This window comes from Oncorhynchus mykiss, chromosome 18 (genome assembly GCF_057628025.1).
Source record: "Oncorhynchus mykiss isolate SJ-2025 chromosome 18, ASM5762802v1, whole genome shotgun sequence".
Taxonomy (NCBI): Eukaryota; Metazoa; Chordata; class Actinopteri; order Salmoniformes; family Salmonidae; genus Oncorhynchus; species Oncorhynchus mykiss.
Genome location: NC_143039.1, coordinates 77,848,232 through 77,868,614, shown reverse-complemented (window position 1 = coordinate 77,868,614; position 20,383 = coordinate 77,848,232). Strand labels below are relative to the sequence as shown.

Below are 20,383 nucleotides of genomic sequence, written 5' to 3'. Positions count from 1 at the left end.
GTTAGTAATATGCTAGTTAGTAGTACTAGTTATTGGTACTAGTTAGTAATAGACTAGTTAGTAGTACTGGTTAGTAGTACATCTAGTAACTAGACTAGTCAGCTATAGCTGTAGTAACTATACTTTTTAGTATAGTAGTGTAACCAATGAAGAGATGTGAATGACCAGGTTGACCTAGCTGTGACCTTTCAGGAAGTACTGCTCTGAATGACCTTATTTGGCATTGGTAAACACTGTCTTTGTCACTTCCTGATGAATGTATGTGTGTGTGTGTGTGTGTGTGTGTGTGTTTGTGTGTGTGTGTGTGTGTGTGTGTGTGTGTGTGTGTGTGTGTGTGTGTGTGTGTGTGCGTCAGAGAGACTCACATTGGTGCCGTTGAGGAAGTTTCCTATAGCAAGCAGCGTAGACAGGATGTAGCGCAGAGTCTTGTTCTTCTCCAGCTGCTCCATCCCTTCCTTCACATCCTGCAGCGGCTCTGCCACTTCCTACACACACACACACACACACACACACACACAAACACACACACACACACACACACACACACACACACACACACACACACACACACACACACACACACACACACACAAAGCAACTGAATGAAGGCGTTTCATGATGACAGTGTTTCGTTATTAGAGACTGTGTCTGTCAGGAACAGGTGCACTGACTGACTCAACGACTGACTCACCGCTGTGATCCATCTGTGGTTGTTTACGGTCACATAAAGGTGGTTAAAAGGTTTGTGTCCCCGGTCAGACTGTTTTGGTAACTATCAACCATGGTTCTGATTACCTTGGCCCATTTGTTACCTCACGGTATGTTACGTTCTCCTCCAAGTGTGAATGTGTGCGTGTGTTTGCTTCCTGTGGAAGGCTGTAAACATGACATAACAAGATGAAAGACACAGCATCCTGTGGAAGGCTGTAAACTTTACATAACTATATAAAAGACACAGCATCCTGTGGAAGGCTGTAAACTTTACAGAACTATATAAAAGACACAGCTTCCTGTGGAAGTCTGTCAACTTTACAGAACTATATAAAAGACACAGCTTCCTGTGGAAGGCTGTAAACTTTACAGAACTAAATAAAATACACAGCTTCCTGTGGAAGGCTGTAAACTTTACAGAACTATATAAAAGACACAGCTTCCTGTGGAAGGCTGTAAACTTTACAGAACTAAATAAAATACACAGCTTCCTGTGGAAGGCTGTAAACTTTACAGAACTATATAAAAGACACAGCGTCCTGTGGAAGGCTGTAAACTTTACAGAACTATATAAAAGACACAGCTTCCTGTGGAAGGCTGTAAACTTTACAGAACTATATAAAAGACACAGCATCCTGTGGAAGGCTGTAAACTTTACAGAACTATATAAAAGACACAGCATCCTGTGGAAGGCTGTAAACTTTACAGAACTATATAAAAGACACAGCATCCTGTGGAAGGCTGTAAACTTTACAGAACTATATAAAAGACACAGCATCCTGTGGAAGGCTGTAAACTTTACAGAACTATATAAAAGACACAGCATCCTGTGGAAGTCTGTAAACTTTACAGAACTATATAAAATACACAGCATCCTGTGGAAGGCTGTAAACTTTACAGAACTATATAAAAGACACAGCATCCTGTGGAAGTCTGTAAACTTTACAGAACTATATAAAAGACACAGCATCCTGTGGAAGGCTGTAAACTTTACAGAACTATATAAAAGACACAGCATCCTGTGGAAGGCTGTAAACTTTACAGAACTATATAAAAGACACAGCATCCTGTGTAAGGCTGTAAACCTTACAGAACTATATAAAAGACACAGCATCCTGTGGAAGGCTGTAAACTTTACAGAACTATATAAAAGACACAGCATCCTGTGGAAGGCTGTAAACTTTACAGAACTATATAAAAGACACAGCATCCTGTGGAAGTCTGTAAACTTTACAGAACTATATAAAAGACACAGCATCCTGTGGAAGGCTGTAAACTTTACAGAACTATATAAAAGACACAGCATCCTGTGGAAGGCTGTAAACTTTACAGAACTATATAAAAGACACAGCATCCTGTGGAAGGCTGTAAACTTTACAGAACTATATAAAAGACACAGCATCCTGTGGAAGTCTGTAAACTTTACAGAACTATATAAAAGACACAGCATCCTGTGGAAGTCTGTAAACTTTACAGAACTATATAAAAGACACAGCATCCTGTGGAAGGCTGTAAACTTTACAGAACTATATAAAAGACACAGCTTCCTGTGGAAGTCTGTAAACTTTACAACACAGCTCCTGAAGCAGAGCACAGGCATGTTTTCCATTCCCTGTTTCCTTGTATCCCAAATGGCACCCTATCCCCTATATAGAGCGCCCTGGTCAAAAGTAGTGCACTATATAGGGAATAGGGTTCCATAGGGCCCTGGTCAAAAGTAGTGCACTATATAGGGAACAGTGTGCCATTTGGGATGCATTATTTGTTGTTGTCTTTGTTTGACCGAACTGTCTCTGAGACCTTGCTTCACAATGGCCTCTGTCTCTCTGAGGACATTGTCTCACAATGTTCTCATTCTCTCTGTCTGCCAGAGACGACCTTGTTTCATAATGGCCTCTGTCTCTCTGTCTGCCAGAGACGACCTTGTCTCATAATGGCCTCTGTCTCTCTGAGGACATTGTCTCACAATGTTCTCATTCTCTCTGTCTGCCAGAGACAACCTTGTTTCATAATGGCCTCTGTCTCTCTGTCTGCCAGAGACGACCTTGTCTCATAATGGCCTCTGTCTCTCTGAGGACATTGTCTCACAATGTTCTCATTCTCTCTGTCTGCCAGAGACAACCTTGTCTCACAATGTTCTCATTCTCTCTGTCTGCCAGAGACAACCTTGTTTTATCATGGCCTCTGTCTCTCTGTCTGCCAGAGACGACCTTGTTTCATAATGGCCTCAATCTGTCCTTGTCTCATAACGGTCCACACACCCACCTTCTCTGTAGCCTCGTAGTCCATCTTGAAGGCCCAGAGCTGTAGTCTGGCTGACAGTTCGCTGATGGAGGACAGGGTGAGGAGGAACTGTTCTGCTGAGCCCAGGGGGACGTCCGGGTTGGCCAGCTGAGCTTCCTGTATCTTCTGCTTCTCCTCCTCCGAAGGGATCATCGTCAAGATTTTCTACAGGGGGGGGGGGGGGGGGGGGGGGGGGGCAGAGGGCCATGATAGGAAAGGGGAGGGGAAAGGTAACTTCCTTCATACTGGGCACAGACACATAAAAATGGTATCCACAAGTTCATCTGTAGGTAGTAGTTGTTGGATTGTAGATGCAACAGTTTTTATAAAAATAAAATAAAAATCCATCGCTCTCATGTGCACATTTCCGCCCATTAAGATACAAAGATGTGCTACCTTTTTGTAGTATTTCTGACAATGCTAAACTATATTTTTTTTCACCCAAATCTCAGAGTTTTATCAACCCGGGCCAGCAACTCGGTTGCTCAACAACTCAACAACACAAACACAAACCAGCAATGAAGTGGCTGCTGATAAGAAGTGGTTGAGGACTAACCTAAGCTACTATAGATAGCTAGCTATATGTTTGTACTCAAGCTGAGGTTAATCAATAAATTAAAACAGATAATTGCCCAACATGAAAAATAAGTTGGTTGTTATTTGCGAGCTGCATGTTGATTTGATTTGATTAGCTAACATTAGGTAGCTAGCTAACCAGCAGCTGTAACATTAGCTAACCAGCAGCTGTAACATTAGCTAACCAGCAGCTGTAACATTAGCTAACTAGCTAATGTAATATTATACCACAGATTAATAAGTTACCAGTCAGATGAGAACTAATATTGGCTAGCTAGCTAACCAACAAGTGAGGAAAGCTAGATAGCTATATTTTGCCAAGGAATGTTTAAAAGAATTATATATATATAAGGCTGACGTCATCTGTGTAAACAAACAAATAAGCTAGTGAACGCCCTTGCCTGCTATAGCCAATTAGCTAGCCAACAAGCTAGCCAGTAACAACTCAATGTTGACAATAGCTTACATCCCACATTCTTCCACAAAGCATAGCTAGCTAGCTAGCACTACAGACAGACGCTTTGATTTTTGACCATCCAAAACAAACAAAACAAAGCCGTTTAACCTTTGCTAACGTTACAGCCCTTATCTTACGCATTAATTCAGTACGCTCCCTCCTCTGATAATGCAGTTCTCTTATTGTCATTAGAATCCACATTTGTGCTGACTCATCAAGACAAGTGTCAAGTCAATTTTCAGTTGTGTTCTCGAAAGAATCCAAATTTGCCATCCACATAGTGTAAGCAGCACATTGCTTGCTAGCGCAACCAAACATGTGCACAGTTGAAAGAAAATGCCATGCTTGCTAACTTGGGTAGAGCTAACGCAATAAGTAAACTAACTTGTATAAATTAGACTGTTTTATAAACACATGAACTGTTTTGAACTATTTTAAAAATATTTTTTTAACCAAACATGAGAAATAAACGTTCAATCATTACTGAGTGAAATTAACAACAAAAAAACATCGTGCAACGAAAACTTCCTGTCATCCTCAGACTGTTAATGTGTTTATAACAAGGGTTAATGTATTTATAACAAGGGTTAATGTGTTTATAACAAGGGTTGATGTGTTAATAACAAGGGTTAATGTGTTAATAACAAGGGTTAATGTGTTTATAACAAGGGTTAATGTGTTAATAACAAGGGTTAATGTGTTTATAACAAGGGTTAATGTGTTAATAACAAGGGTTAATGTGTTTATAACAAGGGTTAATGTGTTTATAACAAGGGTTGATGTGTTTATAACAAGGGTTAATGTGTTTATGACAAGGGTTAATGTGTTTATAACAAGGGTTAATGTGTTTATAGCAAGGGTTAATGTTGTAATAACAAGGGTTGATGTGGAACCGCTAACTGAAGGTCCTGGTTTTTGCTTCTCAGAACGTACATTTTGATCATTGTCTTTAGTGAGTCGTTTTGGCACAGTGCTCATTGCCAATATTAGGTGGATCATAAAAGATCCTTTTGGGTTGGTCGAGTGTCAGTGAGTGTGATGGTGTGTACTACTGCGTTTGTCTTGCAAGAACGGAGGAGAGACCAGCTCTCAGACTCTCTAGGAAGAAAGAGGTCGTTGCCCTCCTCCGTGAGAGCGGTGGATTGTCGGTCATGCGCCTGTCACGGGAGAAATGCAAGCCGGTAAACGAAGTCTGTCAATTCAAAGTGCACTCAGTACACATGGTACTACACTCTATCAATACTTCACATTTATGTTCTGTTCCACATCTGTGAGCACTTCCCACCTGTCGTCATATTTATAAACGAGGACATGTGTGCTCTTTCACTGCAGCTGGAAAGTTTACTTAGGACAATTTGTGGCTGAAGTTTTGTGTTCTACGTTTTAGAAGATCCAATTTCAGATTTGTAAATGTATCTATTTTTGTGTTATGCATCTAATGACTGTATTTTTACTAACTTGTATAAATTAGACTGTTTTATCAACACATGAACTGTTTTGAACTATTTTTTAAATATTTTTTTAACCAAACATGAGAAATAAATGTTCAATCATTACTGAGTGAAATTAACAACAATAAACATTGTGCAACGAAAACTTCCTGTCATCCTCAGACTGTTGATGTGTTTATAACAAGGGTTCATGTGTTTATAACAAGGGTTAATGTGTTTATAACAAGAGTTAATGTGTTTATAACAAGGGTTAATGTGTTAATAACAAGGGTTAATGTGTTTATAACAAGGGTTAATGTGTTTATAACAAGGGTTAATGTGTTTATAACAAGGGTTAATGTGTTAATAACAAGGGTTAATGTGTTTATAACAAGGGTTAATGTGTTAATAACAAGGGTTAATGTGTGTATAACAAGGGTTAATGTGTTAATAACAAGGGTTGATGTGTTTATAACAAGGGTTAATGTGTTTATAACAAGGGTTAATGTGTTTATAACAAGGGTTCATGTGTTTATAACAAGGGTTAATGTGTTAATAACAAGGGTTAATGTGTTTATAACAAGGGTTAATGTGTTTATAACAAGGGTTCATGTGTTTATAACAAGGGTTAATGTGTTTATAACAAGGGTTGATGTGGAACCGCTAACTGAAGGTCCTGGTTTTTGCTTCTCAGAACGTACATTTTGATCGGATTGCCTCTGTCTCTCTGTCATTGGTCTGCAGTTTGTCATTTGCTACATTGTATCAGGGAGTTATCAAAATGCTTTTGACGATTCACAGCGTTATGCAGCCTTTTCTGTTCAAGTTCAGTGCTACCACAGCTGATTCTACTACCACACCTGATTCTACTACCACACCTGATCCTACTACCACACCTGATTCTACTACCACACCTGATTCTACTACTCACCTGATTCTACTACCACACCTGATTCTACTACCCCACCTGATTCTACTACCACACCTGATTCTACTGCCACACCTGATTCTACTACCACACCTGATTCTACTGCCACACCTGATCCTACTACCACACCTGATTCTACTACCACACCTGATTCTACTACTCACCTGATTCTACTACCACACCTGATTCTACTACCCCACCTGATTCTACTACCACACCTGATTCTACTGCCACACCTGATTCTACTACCACACCTGATTCTACTACCACACCTGATTCTACTACCACACCTGATTCTACTACCACACCTGATTCTACTACCCCACCTGATTCTACTACCACACCTGATTCTACTACCACACCTGATTCTACTGCCACACCTGATTCTACTACCACACCTGATTCTACTGCCACACCTGATTCTACTACTCAGCTGTTCTTCCATGAATAGTCCAGTGCTACCACACCTGATTCTACTACTCAGCTGTTCTTCCATGAATAGTTCAGTGCTACCACAACTGATTCTACTACTCAGCTGTTCATCGAGACCATGAATAGTCCAGCGCTACCACACCTGATTCTACTACTCAGCTGTTCTTCCATGAATAGTTCAGTGCTACCACAACTGATTCTACTACTCAGCTGTTCATCGAGACCATGAATAGTCCAGTGCTACCACACCTGATTCTACAACTCAGCTGTTCTTCCATGAATAGTCCAGTGCTACCACATCTGATTCTACTACTCAGCTGTTCTTCCATGAATAGTCCAGTGCTACCACACCTGATTCTACTACTCAGCTGTTCATCGAGACCATGAATAGTCTAGTGCTACCACACCTGATTCTACAACTCAGCTGTTCTTCCATGAATAGTCCAGTGCTACCACACCTGATTCTACAACTCAGCTGTTCTTCCATGAATAGTCCAGTGTTACAACACCTGATTCTACTACTCAGCTGTTCATCGAGACCATGAATAGTCCAGTGCTACCACAACTGATTCTACTACTCAGCTGTTCTTCCATGAATAGTCCAGTGCTACCACACCTGATTCTACTACTCAGCTGTTCTTCCATGAATAGTCCAGTGCTACCACATCTGATTCTACTACTCAGCTGTTCTTCCATGAATAGTCCAGTGCTACCACACCTGATTCTACTACTCAGCTGTTCTTCCGTGAATAGTCCAGTGCTACCACACCTGATTCTACTACTCAGCTGTTCTTCCGTGAATAGTCCAGTGCTACCACACCTGATTCTACTACTCAGCTGTTCTTCCATGAATAGTCCAGTGCTACCACACCTGATTCTACTACTCAGCTGTTCTTCCATGAATAGTCCAGTGCTACCACACCTGATTCTATTACTCAGCTGTTCTTCCATGAATAGTCCAGTGCTACCACATCTGATTCTACTACTCAGCTGTTCTTCCATGAATAGTCCAGTGCTACCACACCTGATTCTACTACTCAGCTGTTCATTGAGACCATGAATAGTCCAGTGCTACCACACCTGATTCTACTACTCAGCTGTTCATTGAGACCATGAATAGTCCAGTGCTACCACACCTGATTCTACTACTCAGCTGTTCATCGAGACCATGAATAGTCCAGTGCTACCACATCTGATTCTACTACTCAGCTGTTGTTCCATGAATAGTCCAGTGCTACCACACCTGATTCTACTACTCAGCTGTTCTTCCATGAATAGTCCAGTGCTACCACACCTGATTCTACTACTCAGCTGTTCTTCCATGAATAGTCCAGTGCTACCACACCTGATTCTACTACTCAGCTGTTCTTCCATGAATAGTCCAGTGCTACCACACCTGATTCTACTACTCAGCTGTTCTTCGAGACCATGAATAGTACAGTGCTACCACACCTGATTCTACTACTCAGCTGTTCATCGAGACCATGAATAGTCCAGTGCTACCACACCTGATTCTACTACTCAGCTGTTCTTCGAGACCATGAATAGTCCAGTGCTACCACACCTGATTCTACTACTCAGCTGTTCTTCGAGACCATGAATAGTACAGTGCTACCACACCTGATTCTACTACTCAGCTGTTCTTCCATGAATAGTCCAGTGCTACCACACCTGATTCTACTACTCAGCTGTTCTTCCATGAATAGTCCAGTGCTACCACACCTGATTCTACTACTCAGCTGTTCTTCCATGAATAGTCCAGTGCCAACACACCTGATTCTACTACTCAGCTGATAACCTCTACCAAGGTTATCCAGCACCACAACACCTATTCCACCCACGCTCTACCAAGGTTATCCAGCACCACAACACCTATTCCACCCACGCTCTACCAAGGTTATCCAGCACCACAACACCTATTCCACCCACGCTCTACCAAGGTTATCCAGCACCACAACACCTATTCCACCCACGCTCTACCAAGGTTATCCAGAACCACAACACCTATTCCACCCATGCTCTACCAAGGTTATCCAGCACCACAACACCTATTCCACCCATGCTCTACCAAGGTTATCCAGCACCACAACACCTATTCCACCCACGCTCTACCAAGGTTATCCAGCACAACAACACCTATTCCACCCACGCTCTACCAAGGTTTTACAGCACCACAACACCTATTCCACCCATGCTCTACCAAGGTTATCCAGCACCACAACACCTATTCCACCCATGCTCTACCAAGGTTATCCAGCACCCCAATGCCTATTCCACCCATGCTCTACCAAGGTTATCCAGCACCACAACACCTATTCCACCCACGCTCTACCAAGGTTATCCAGCACCACAATGCCTCTTCCACCCACGCTCTACCAAGGTTATCCAGCACCACAATGCCTCTTCCACCCACGCTCTACCAAGGTTTTACAGCACCACAATGCCTGTTCCCCCCTCTTCCCCCTATTCTCTACCAAGGTTATTCAGCACCACAACACCTATTCCACCCACGCTCTACCAAGGTTATCCAGCACCACAATGCCTCTTCCACCCACGCTCTACCAAGGTTTTACAGCACCACAATGCCTATTCCCCCCATGCTCTACCAAAGGTTTTAGAGCATGGGTGGAATAGGCATCGTGGTGCTCATGGGAATTTCCTTTATTTTTCAGCTTCAGACCAATGCCTACTTCTGACTTAAAACGTTGTTTTTTTCCCAGTACAAGACCAGTTCTACCACACCTGATTCTACTACCACACCTGATTCTACTACCACACCTGATTCTACTACCACACCTGATTCTACTACCACACCTGATTCACGATCCCGATGAACAGCTGAGGTCTTTAATTGCATTATACCTCGATGCCTCATCATCATCATCTCTCACCTCGATGCCTCATCATCATCATCATCTCTCACCTCGATGCCTCATCATCATCATCATCTCTCACCTCGATGCCTCATCATCATCATCATCTCTCACCTCGATGCCTCATCATCATCATCTCTCACCTCGATGCCTCATCATCATCATCATCTCTCACCTCGATGCCTCATCATCATCATCATCATCTCTCACCTCGATGCCTCATCATCATCATCTCTCACCTCGATGCCTCATCATCATCATCTCTCACCTCGATGCCTCATCATCATCATCATCATCTCTCACCTCGATGCCTCATCATCATCATCATCTCTCACCTCGATGCCTCATCATCATCATCTCTCACCTCGATGCCTCATCATCATCATCTCTCACCTCGATGCCTCATCATCATCATCATCTCTCACCTCGATGCCCTCCTTGTTGAGTGCGTACTCATCAAAGTTGAGAATGGCGGTCTTGATGGTGCGAGGAGGAGGCAGGACGGTCAGTCCGATGTTGATGGCGTTGCTCCTTTTGGAGTCCAGAACGATGACCTCCTGGCGTTTACCGTCCGCTGCCGTTTTCTGATGGAACAAAAAAAGGACAGACAGACAGACACAGGTTACTGAGAGGTCACGTAATCTGTTTTCTGATGGAACAACAGACAGACAGACAGACAGACAGACAGACAGACAGACAGACAGAGGTTACTGAGAGGTCACATAATCTGTTTTCTGATGGAACAACAGACAGACAGACAGACAGACAGACAGACAGACAGACAGACAGACACTTTGTGACCCTCTGCTGATGTAAGAAGGGATCAATCAACTTGATTGATTGACTGACTGGATACAAGTAGTGTACAAGACTCATTCTCTACATACATACTCATGGAGTCTATTATATTCTCTCTGTCTCTATCTTGATCGCAAATCAATTGAATTCAAGGGTCTTTATTGACATGGGAAACATATGTTTACATCGCCAAAGCAAGTGAAATAGATAATAAACAAAAGTGAAATAAACAATAAAAGGTGAACAGTAAATAAGTTACAAAGGAAAAGAGACATTTCAGAAAGGGGAAAATAAATAAGCATAAATATAGGTTGTATTTACAGTGGTGTTTGTTCTTCACTGGTTGCCCCTTTTCTTGTGGCAACAGGTCACAAATCTTGCTGCTGTGATGGAACACTGTGGAATTTCACCCAGTAAATGTGGTGTTAAACTTGTGGCGCTGATGTTTAGGCTGAGGTATGTATAGCTTTTTGTGTGCTCTAGGGCAACAGTGTCTAGATGGAATTTGTATTTGTGGTCCTGGCGACTGGACCTTTTTTGGAACAACATTATTTTGGTCTTACTGAGATTTACTGTCAGAGCCCAGGTCTGACAGAATCTGTGCAGAAGATCTAGATGCTGCTGTAGGCCCTCCTTGGTTGGGGACAGAAGCACCAGATAATCAGCAAACAGTAGACAATTGATTTCAGATTGTAGTAGGGTGAGGCCGGGTGTTGTAGACTATTAGAGTGCCTTCACCTGCACACTTGTTATTGAGTACATTAATCGTATAATGTCGTATATTTTCCACCCAACATCACTTTCCATCAATTTGTATAGCAGGCCCTCGTGTCAACAGCTATTTGGAAATCAACAAAGAATGAGAAGACATTGCTTTTGTTTGGTTTATTTGTCAATACGCGTGTGTAGGTGTATACGTGGTCTGTCGTGTGATAGTTTGGTAAGAAGCCAATTTGACATTTGCTCAGGACATTGATTTCACTGAAAAAAATGTGGAGTCTGCTGTTGAGGATTTTTCAGCGGTTACTGTTGACGCAGATTCCACAGAAATTATTTTTATTATTTGTCTCAAATTTTAATATGATCAGACCTTAGTTCCACATTTGTGAGGAGATGCCAAGGTTGATGTTAAACCATTTAAGTATATCCCATTTGAATTTGTGGTTTGTATATTTTATCATTTCGTTTAATATACCATCAACACCACAGGCCTTTTTGGGAAGGAGGGTTTGTATGTTTTCCTGTAACTCAGGTCTGGTATTTTTAACAGTGTCTCTGGATTGTCTCTGAGGAGTTTTGTGTTTGTACTCTCTCATACAGTGTGGTGAACTGTACTACGATAGGCTCTGCACAGGGGTGTAAGGAAGCAGCAACAGGGGTGTCAGGAAGCAGCAGCAGGGGTGTCAGGAAGCAGCAGGGGTGTCAGGAAGCAGCAGCAGGGTGTAAGGAAGCAGCAACAGGGGTGTAAGGAAGCAGCAGGGGTGTAAGGAAGCAGCAGGGGTGTAAGGAAGCAGCAGGGGTGTAAGGAAGCAGCAGCAGGGGTGTAAGGAAGCAGCAGGGGTGTAAGGAAGCAGCAGGGGTGTCAGGAAGCAGCAGGGGTGTAAGGAAGCAGCAGCAGGGGTGTAAGGAAGCAGCAGGGGTGTAAGGAAGCAGCAGGGGTGTCAGGAAGCAGCAGGGGTGTAAGGAAGCAGCAGGGGTGTAAGGAAGCAGCAGCAGGGGTGTAAGGAATCAGCAGGGGTGTAAGGAAGCAGCAGGGGTGTCAGGAAGCAGCAGGGGTGTAAGGAAGCAGCAGGGGTGTCAGGAAGCAGCAGGGGTGTCAGGAAGCAGCAGCAGGGGTGTAAGGAAGCAGCAACAGGGGTGTAAGGAAGCAGCAGGGGTGTAAGGAAGCAGCAGGGGTGTCAGGAAGCAGCAGGGGTGTCAAGAAGCAGCAGGGGTGTCAGGAAGCAGCAGGGGTGTAAGGAAGCAGCAGGGGTGTCAGGAAGCAGCAGGGGTGTAAGGAAGCAGCAGGCGTGTAAGGAAGCAGCAGGGGTGTAAGTAAGCAGCAGGGGTGGAGGAAGCAGCAGGGGTATAAGGAAGCAGCAGGGGTGTAAGTAAGCAGCAGCAGGGGAAGAGGAAGCAGCAGGGGTATAAGGAAGCAGCAGGGGTGTAAAGAAGCAGCAGGGGTGTAAGGAAGCAGCAGCAGGGGTGTAAGGAAGCCATGGAGTAGGGTGCCTTAGATGCCTCTGCATGTGGGTGGTTCTGAATCACCTTCTCCATTGTTTGATTCAAGGGCTTTTACACCTCTCACTTCACCCCTCAGTGTAAATGAATGTTACTGCTGGGACGTCTGTCCAGTCCTAGAACGCTTGGTAGCTCTTTAGTTTTCACGAACCATTCAGTCTTTATAAAGTCAAATATCTAGAGATTTTTGTAACGCCTTTTACTTCTTGGTTTTAAGTATAGCTTGGTGGTAAGAAACTTTCCTGGTCATTTTGTCCAAAATCCAGGTTCTATTTTTGTTGTTTTGATTTTGAAGTGAAGGGTATGTTGTAGAGAGCAGAATCCTTTATAGGTCATTGTGAAAAAGTCTATTAGTTTATCTAACTCAAAACAAATATTTTTGATAAAAGGTTCTGGAAAAGTTAATGTACTCATGACCTCTCTCTCTCTAACCCCCCCCCCCCCCCCCCTACCCTGCTTTACCACAGCTGTAGTCAATTTCAGAGTGAGTGCTGATCCCTAAATCCTTACCAGGCTGGAGAGGAAGGGATGGAGGAAGGGAGAGCGAGAGAGAGAAAGAGAGAGAGAGAGAGAGAGAGAGAGAGATACAGACAGAGAGAGATGAAGAGAGAGAGAGAGAGAGAGAGAGAGAGAGAGAGAGAGACAGAAAGAGAGAGAGAGAGAGAGGGAGAGCAATACAGAGAGAGAGAGAGAGAGAGAGAGAGAGAGAGAGAGAGAGAGAGAGAGAGATAAAGAGAGAGAGAGAGAGAGATAAAGAGAGAGAGAAAGAGCGATAGAGCTGTTCTTAAACTCTTCAATATTATCCTCATCTATGGCCTCTTCCCAAATATTTGGAACCAAGGACTGAGCACCTCAATCCACAGAAGACCAATTAATACCGTATTAATTACTGTGGAATCTGAACAAATGTCAACTTGGCGTCTTACCAAAATACCATGTAACAGACCACGTATTCACCCTGCACACCCTAATTGACAGACAAACCAAAAGCAAAGTCTTCTCATGCTTTACTGATTTTAAAAAACACTTGTGACTCAATTTGACGTGAGGGTCTGCCATACACATTTATGGAAAGCTCGGGGGGAAAATGACAAAATCATTGAACACAAACAATAAGTGTGCAGCTAAAATTGGCAATAACACACATATTTCTTTTCTCAAGGCCGTGGGGTGAGACAGGGATGCAGCATGAGCCCCACCCTCTTCAACATATACAGTTGAAGTTGGAAGTTTACATACCCTTAGGTTGGAGTCATTAAAACTCATTTTTCAACCACTCCACCAATTTCTTGTTAACAAACTATAGTTTTGGCAAGTCTGTTAGGTCATCTACTTTGTTCATGACACAAGTAATTTTTCCAACAATTGATTACAGACAGATTATTTCACTTATAATTCACTGTAGCACAATTCCAGTGGGTCAGAAGTTTACATACACTAAGTTGACTGTGCCTTTAAACAGCTTCGAAAATTCCAGAAAATTATGTCATGGTTTTAGAAGCTTCTGATAGGCTAATTGACATCGTTTGAGTCAATTGGAGGTGTACCTGTGGATGTATTTCAAGGCCTACCTTCAAACTCAGTGCCTCTTTGCTTGACATCATGGGAAAATCAAATTAAATCAGCCAAAACCTCAGAACTTTTTTTGTAGACCTCCACAAGTCTGGTTCATCCTTGAGAGCAATTTCCAAAAGCCTGAAGGTACCACGTTCATCTGTACAAATAATAGTACGCAAGTATAAACACCATGGGGACTTCATAGTCAAAGTGATACTCTGCCACTGTGTATGTCTCTTTCTCAATAGCAAGGCTATGCTCACTGAGTCTGTACATAGTCAAAGCTTTCCTTAAGTTGGGGTCAGTCACAGTGGTCAGGTATTCTGCCACACTGTACTTTCTGTTTAGTGCCAAATAGCATTCCAGTTTGCTCTGTTTTTTTGTTAATTCTTTCCAATGTGTTTTTTTCTCATGATTTGGTTGGGTCTAATTGTGTTGCTGTCCTGGGGCTCTGTGGGGTCTGTTTGTGTTTGTGAACAGAGCCCCAGGACCAGCTTGCTTAGGGGACTCTTCTCCTCTTCTCCAGCTTCCTCTTAGGTGGTTGTAGAATTTAACGGCTCTTTTCTGGATTTTGATAATTAGCAGGTATCGGCCTAATTCTGCTCTGCATGCATTATTTGGTGTTCTACGTTGTACACAGAGGAAATATTTGCAGAATTCTGCATGCAGAGTCCCAATTTGGTGGTTTTTCCCATTTTGTGAATTCTTGTCTCTCTCGCTCTCTTTCCTCTCTTCTCTGTCCTCTCACTGTGTGTGCGTGTGTGTGTGTGTGTGTGGACTTGTTTACAGCCTGGTAAGGATTTAGGGATCAGCACTCACTCTGAAATTGACTACAGCTGTGGTGATGCAGGGGGGTCGGTATGGAGGGGAAAGAGTAGGAGTGTGTTCATGTACATGTTCCTAAAAATGACAGTGTTGTGTGTGTGTGTACATGACCTCACTCCTACGCCCCACTCTTATAGGCTACATGCAAACCATTAGTGCTTATTAGCAGAAGGAAGTCGTAACATTTATAACAGCCTGGCCATCATCCAATAGTTATAGTTATAACAGCCTGGTCACATCCAATAGTAATAACAGCCTGGTCACATCCAATAGTAATAACAGCCTGGTCACATCCAATAGTAATAACAGCCTGGTCATCATCCAATAGTTATAACAGCCTGGTCACATCCAATAGTAATAACAGCCTGGTCACATCCAATAGTAATAACAGCCTGGTCACATCCAATAGTTATAACAGCCTGGTCACATCCAATAGTTATAACAGCCTGGTCACATCCAATAGTAATAACAGCCTGGTCACATCCAATAGTTATAACAGCCTGGTCACATCCAATAGTTATAACAGCCTGGTCACATCCAATAGTTATAGTAATAACAGCCTGGTCATCATCCAATAGTTATAACAGCCTGGTCACATCCAATAGTTATAGTTATAACAGTCTGGTCATCATCCAATAGTAATAACAGCCTGGTCACATCCAATAGTTATAACAGCCTGGTCACATCCAACAGTAATAACAGCCTGGTCATCATCCAATAGTTATAGTTATAACAGCCTGGTCACATCCAATAGTAATAACAGCCTGGTCATCAACCAATAGTTATAACAGCCTGGTCATCATCCAATAGTTATAACAGCCTGGTCACATCCAATAGTAATAGTTATAACAGCCTGGTCACATCCAATAGTAATAACAGCCTGGTCACATCCAATAGTTATAACAGCCTGGTCATCATCCAATAGTTATAACAGCCTGGTCATCATCCAATAGTTATAACAGCCTGATCAAATCCAATAGTTATAACAGCTGGTCATCATCCAATAGTTATAACAGCCTGGTCACATCCAATAGTTATAACAGCCTGGTCACATCCAACAGTAATAACAGCCTGGTCATCATCCAATAGTTATAGTTATAACAGCCTGGTCACATCCAATAGTAATAACAGCCTGGTCATCAACCAATAGTTATAACAGCCTGGTCATCATCCAATAGTTATAACAGCCTGGTCACATCCAATAGTAATAGTTATAACAGCCTGGTCACATCCAATAGTAATAACAGCCTGGTCACATCCAATAGTTATAACAGCCTGGTCACATCCAATAGTTATAACAGCCTGGTCACATCCAATAGTAATAACAGCCTGGTCACATCCAATAGTTATAACAGCCTGGTCACATCCAATAGTTATAACAGCCTGGTCACATCCAATAGTTATAGTAATAACAGCCTGGTCACATCCAATAGTAATAACAGCCTGGTCACATCCAATAGTTAGTTATAACAGCCTGGTCACATCCAATAGTAATAACAGCCTGGTCATCATCCAATAGTTATAGTTATAACAGCCTGGTCATCATCCAATAGTAATAACAGCCTGGTCATCACCCAATAGTTATAACAGCCTGGTCATCATCCAATAGTTATAGTTATAACAGCCTGGTCACATCCAATAGTAATAACAGCCTGGTCATCATCCAATAGTTATAGTTATAACAGCCTGGTCACATCCAATAGTTATAGTTATAACAGCCTGGTCATCATCCAATAGTAATAACAGCCTGGTCATCATCCAATAGTTATAGTAATAACAGCCTGGTCATCATCCAATAGTTATAACAGCCTGGTCATCATCCAATAGTAATAGTTATAACAGCCTGGTCACATCCAATAGTAATAACAGCCTGGTCATCATCCAATAGTTATAGTTATAACAGCCTGGTCACATCCAATAGTTATAGTTATAACAGCCTGGTCATCATCCAATAGTAATAACAGCCTGGTCATCATCCAATAGTTATAGTAATAACAGCCTGGTCATCATCCAATAGTTATAACAGCCTGGTCACATCCAATAGTAATAGTTATAACAGCCTGGTCACATCCAATAGTAATAACAGCCTGGTCACATCCAATAGTTATAACAGCCTGGTCATCATCCAATAGTTACAACAGCCTGGTCATCATCCAATAGTTATAACAGCCTGGTCAAATCCAATAGTTATAACAGCTGGTCATCATCCAATAGTTATAACAGCCTGGTCACATCCAATAGTTATAACAGCCTGGTCAAATCCAATAGTAATAACAGCCTGGTCACATCCAATAGTAATAACAGCCTGGTCACATCCAATAGTTAGTTATAACAGCCTGGTCACATCCAATAGTAATAACAGCCTGGTCATCATCCAATAGTTATAGTTATAACAGCCTGGTCATCATCCAATAGTAATAACAGCCTGGTCATCACCCAATAGTTATAACAGCCTGGTCATCATCCAATAGTTATAGTTATAACAGCCTGGTCACATCCAATAGTAATAACAGCCTGGTCATCATCCAATAGTTATAGTTATAACAGCCTGGTCATCATCCAATAGTAATAACAGCCTGGTCATCATCCAATAGTTATAGTTATAACAGCCTGGTCATCATCCAATAGTAATAACAGCCTGGTCATCAACCAATAGTTATAACAGCCTGGTCATCATCCAATAGTTATAGTTATAACAGCCTGGTCACATCCAATAGTTATAGTTATAACAGCCTGGTCATCATCCAATAGTAATAACAGCCTGGTCATCATCCAATAGTCATAGTAATAACAGCCTGGTCATCATCCAATAGTTATAACAGCCTGGTCATCATCCAATAGTTATAACAGCCTGGTCACATCCAATAGTAATAGTTATAACAGCCTGGTCACATCCAATAGTAATAACAGCCTGGTCACATCCAATAGTTATAACAGCCTGGTCATCATCCAATAGTTATAACAGCCTGGTCATCATCCAATAGTTATAACAGCCTGGTCAAATCCAATAGTTATAACAGCTGGTCATCATCCAATAGTTATAACAGCCTGGTCACATCCAATAGTTATAACAGCCTGGTCACATCCAATAGTAATAACAGCCAGGTCACATCCAATAGTAATAACAGCCTGGTCACATCCAATAGTTAGTTATAACAGCCTGGTCACATCCAATAGTAATAACAGCCTGGTCATCATCCAATAGTTATAGTTATAACAGCCTGGTCATCATCCAATAGTAATAACAGCCTGGTCATCACCCAATAGTTATAACAGCCTGGTCATCACCCAATAGTTATAACAGCCTGGTCATCATCCAATAGTTATAGTTATAACAGCCTGGTCATCATCCAATAGTAATAACAGCCTGGTCATCACCCAATAGTTATAACAGCCTGGTCATCATCCAATAGTTATAGTTATAACAGCCTGGTCACATCCAATAGTAATAACAGCCTGGTCACATCCAATAGTTATAACAGCCTGGTCACATCCAATAGTAATAACAGCCTGGTCACATCCAATAGTAATAACAGCCTGGTCACATCCAATAGTAATAACAGCCTGGTGACATCCAATAGTAATAACAGCCTGGTCACATCCAATAGTAATAACAGCCTGGTCATATCCAATAGTAATAACAGCCTGGTCACATCCAATAGTTATAACAGCCTGGTCACATCCAATAGTTATAACAGCCTGGTCACATCCAATAGTAATAACAGCCTGGTCACATCCAATAGTTATAACAGCCTGGTCACATCCAATAGTTATAGTTATAACAGCCTGGTCATCATCCAATAGTTATAACAGCCTGGTCACATCCAATAGTAATAACAGCCTGGTCACATCCAATAGTAATAACAGCCTGGTCACATCCAATAGTAATAACAGCCTGGTCACATTAAATAGTTATAACAGCCTGGTCACTTCCAATAGTAATAACTGCCTGGTCATCATCCAATAGTTATAGTTATAACAGCCTGGTCATCATCCAATAGTAATAACAGCCTGGTCATCATCCAATAGTTATAGTTATAACAGCATGGTCATCATCCAATAGTAATAACAGCCTGGTCATCATCCAATAGTTATAACATCCTGGTCATCATCCAATAGTTATAGTTATAACATCCTGGTCATCATCCAATAGTTATAGTTATAACAGCCTGGTCATCATCCAATAGTAATAACAGCCTGGTCATCGACCAATAGTTATAACAGCCTGGTGACATCCAATAGTAATAACAGCCTGGTCACATCCAATAGTAATAACAGCCTGGTCACATCCAATAGTTATAACAGCCTGGTCACATCCAATAGTTATAACAGCCTGGTCACATCCAATAGTAATAACAGCCTGGTCACATCCAATAGTTATAACAGCCTGGTCACATCCAATAGTTATAGTTATAACAGCCTGGTCACATCCAATAGTAATAACAGCCTGGTCACATCCAATAGTAATAACAGCCTGGTCACATCCAATAGTTATAGTTATAACAGCCTGGTCATCACCCAATAGTTATAACAGCCTGGTCATCATCCAATAGTTATAGTCATAACAGCCTGGTCATCATCCAATAGTTATAGTTATAACAGCCTGGTCATCACCCAATAGTTATAACAGCCTGGTCATCATCCAATAGTTATAGTTATAACAGCCTGGTCATCATCCAACAGTAATAACAGCCTGGTCATCACCCAATAGTAATAACAGCCTGGTCATCATCCAATAGTTATAACAGCCTGGTCATCATCCAATAGTTATAGTTATAACAGCCTGGTCATCATCCAATAGTAATAACAGCCTGGTCATCAACCAATAGTTATAACAGCCTGGTCATCATCCAATAGTTATAGTTATAACAGCCTGGTCATCATCCAATAGTAATAACAGCCTGGTCACATCCAATAGTAATAACAGCCTGGTCACATCCAATAGTTATAACAGCCTGGTCACATCCAATAGTTATAACAGCCTGGTCACATCCAATAGTAATAACAGCCTGGTCACATCCAATAGTTATAACAGCCTGGTCACATCCAATAGTTATAACAGCCTGGTCACGTCCAATAGTAATAACAGCCTGGTCACATCCAATAGTTATAACAGCCTGGTCACATCCAATAGTAATAACAGCCTGGTCATCATCCAATAGTTATAGTTATAACAGCCTGGTCATCATCCAATAGTAATAACAGCCTGGTCATCATCCAATAGTTATAGTTATAACAGCCTGGTCATCACCCAAATTTTAATAACAGCCTGGTCATCACCCAAATTTTAATA

General features: G+C 41.9%; 1 protein-coding gene across 3 annotated transcripts in view; it reads right to left on the bottom strand.

Annotated features, from left to right (window-relative positions):
- fhod3a (formin homology 2 domain containing 3a) overlaps positions 1 to 20,383 on the bottom strand; it is a 192,085-nt gene that overhangs the window by 9,188 nt on the left and 162,514 nt on the right. For all 3 annotated transcript variants that reach the window (XM_090209439.1, XM_036953662.2, XM_036953663.2), the window contains 3 exons: positions 10,116 to 10,274; positions 2,977 to 3,159; positions 366 to 485 (listed from right to left, as the gene is read on the bottom strand). In XM_090209439.1, coding sequence (XP_090065565.1) covers positions 366 to 485; positions 2,977 to 3,159; positions 10,116 to 10,274 — 462 coding nt within the window. The remainder of the gene's footprint in view (positions 1 to 365; positions 486 to 2,976; positions 3,160 to 10,115; positions 10,275 to 20,383) is intronic.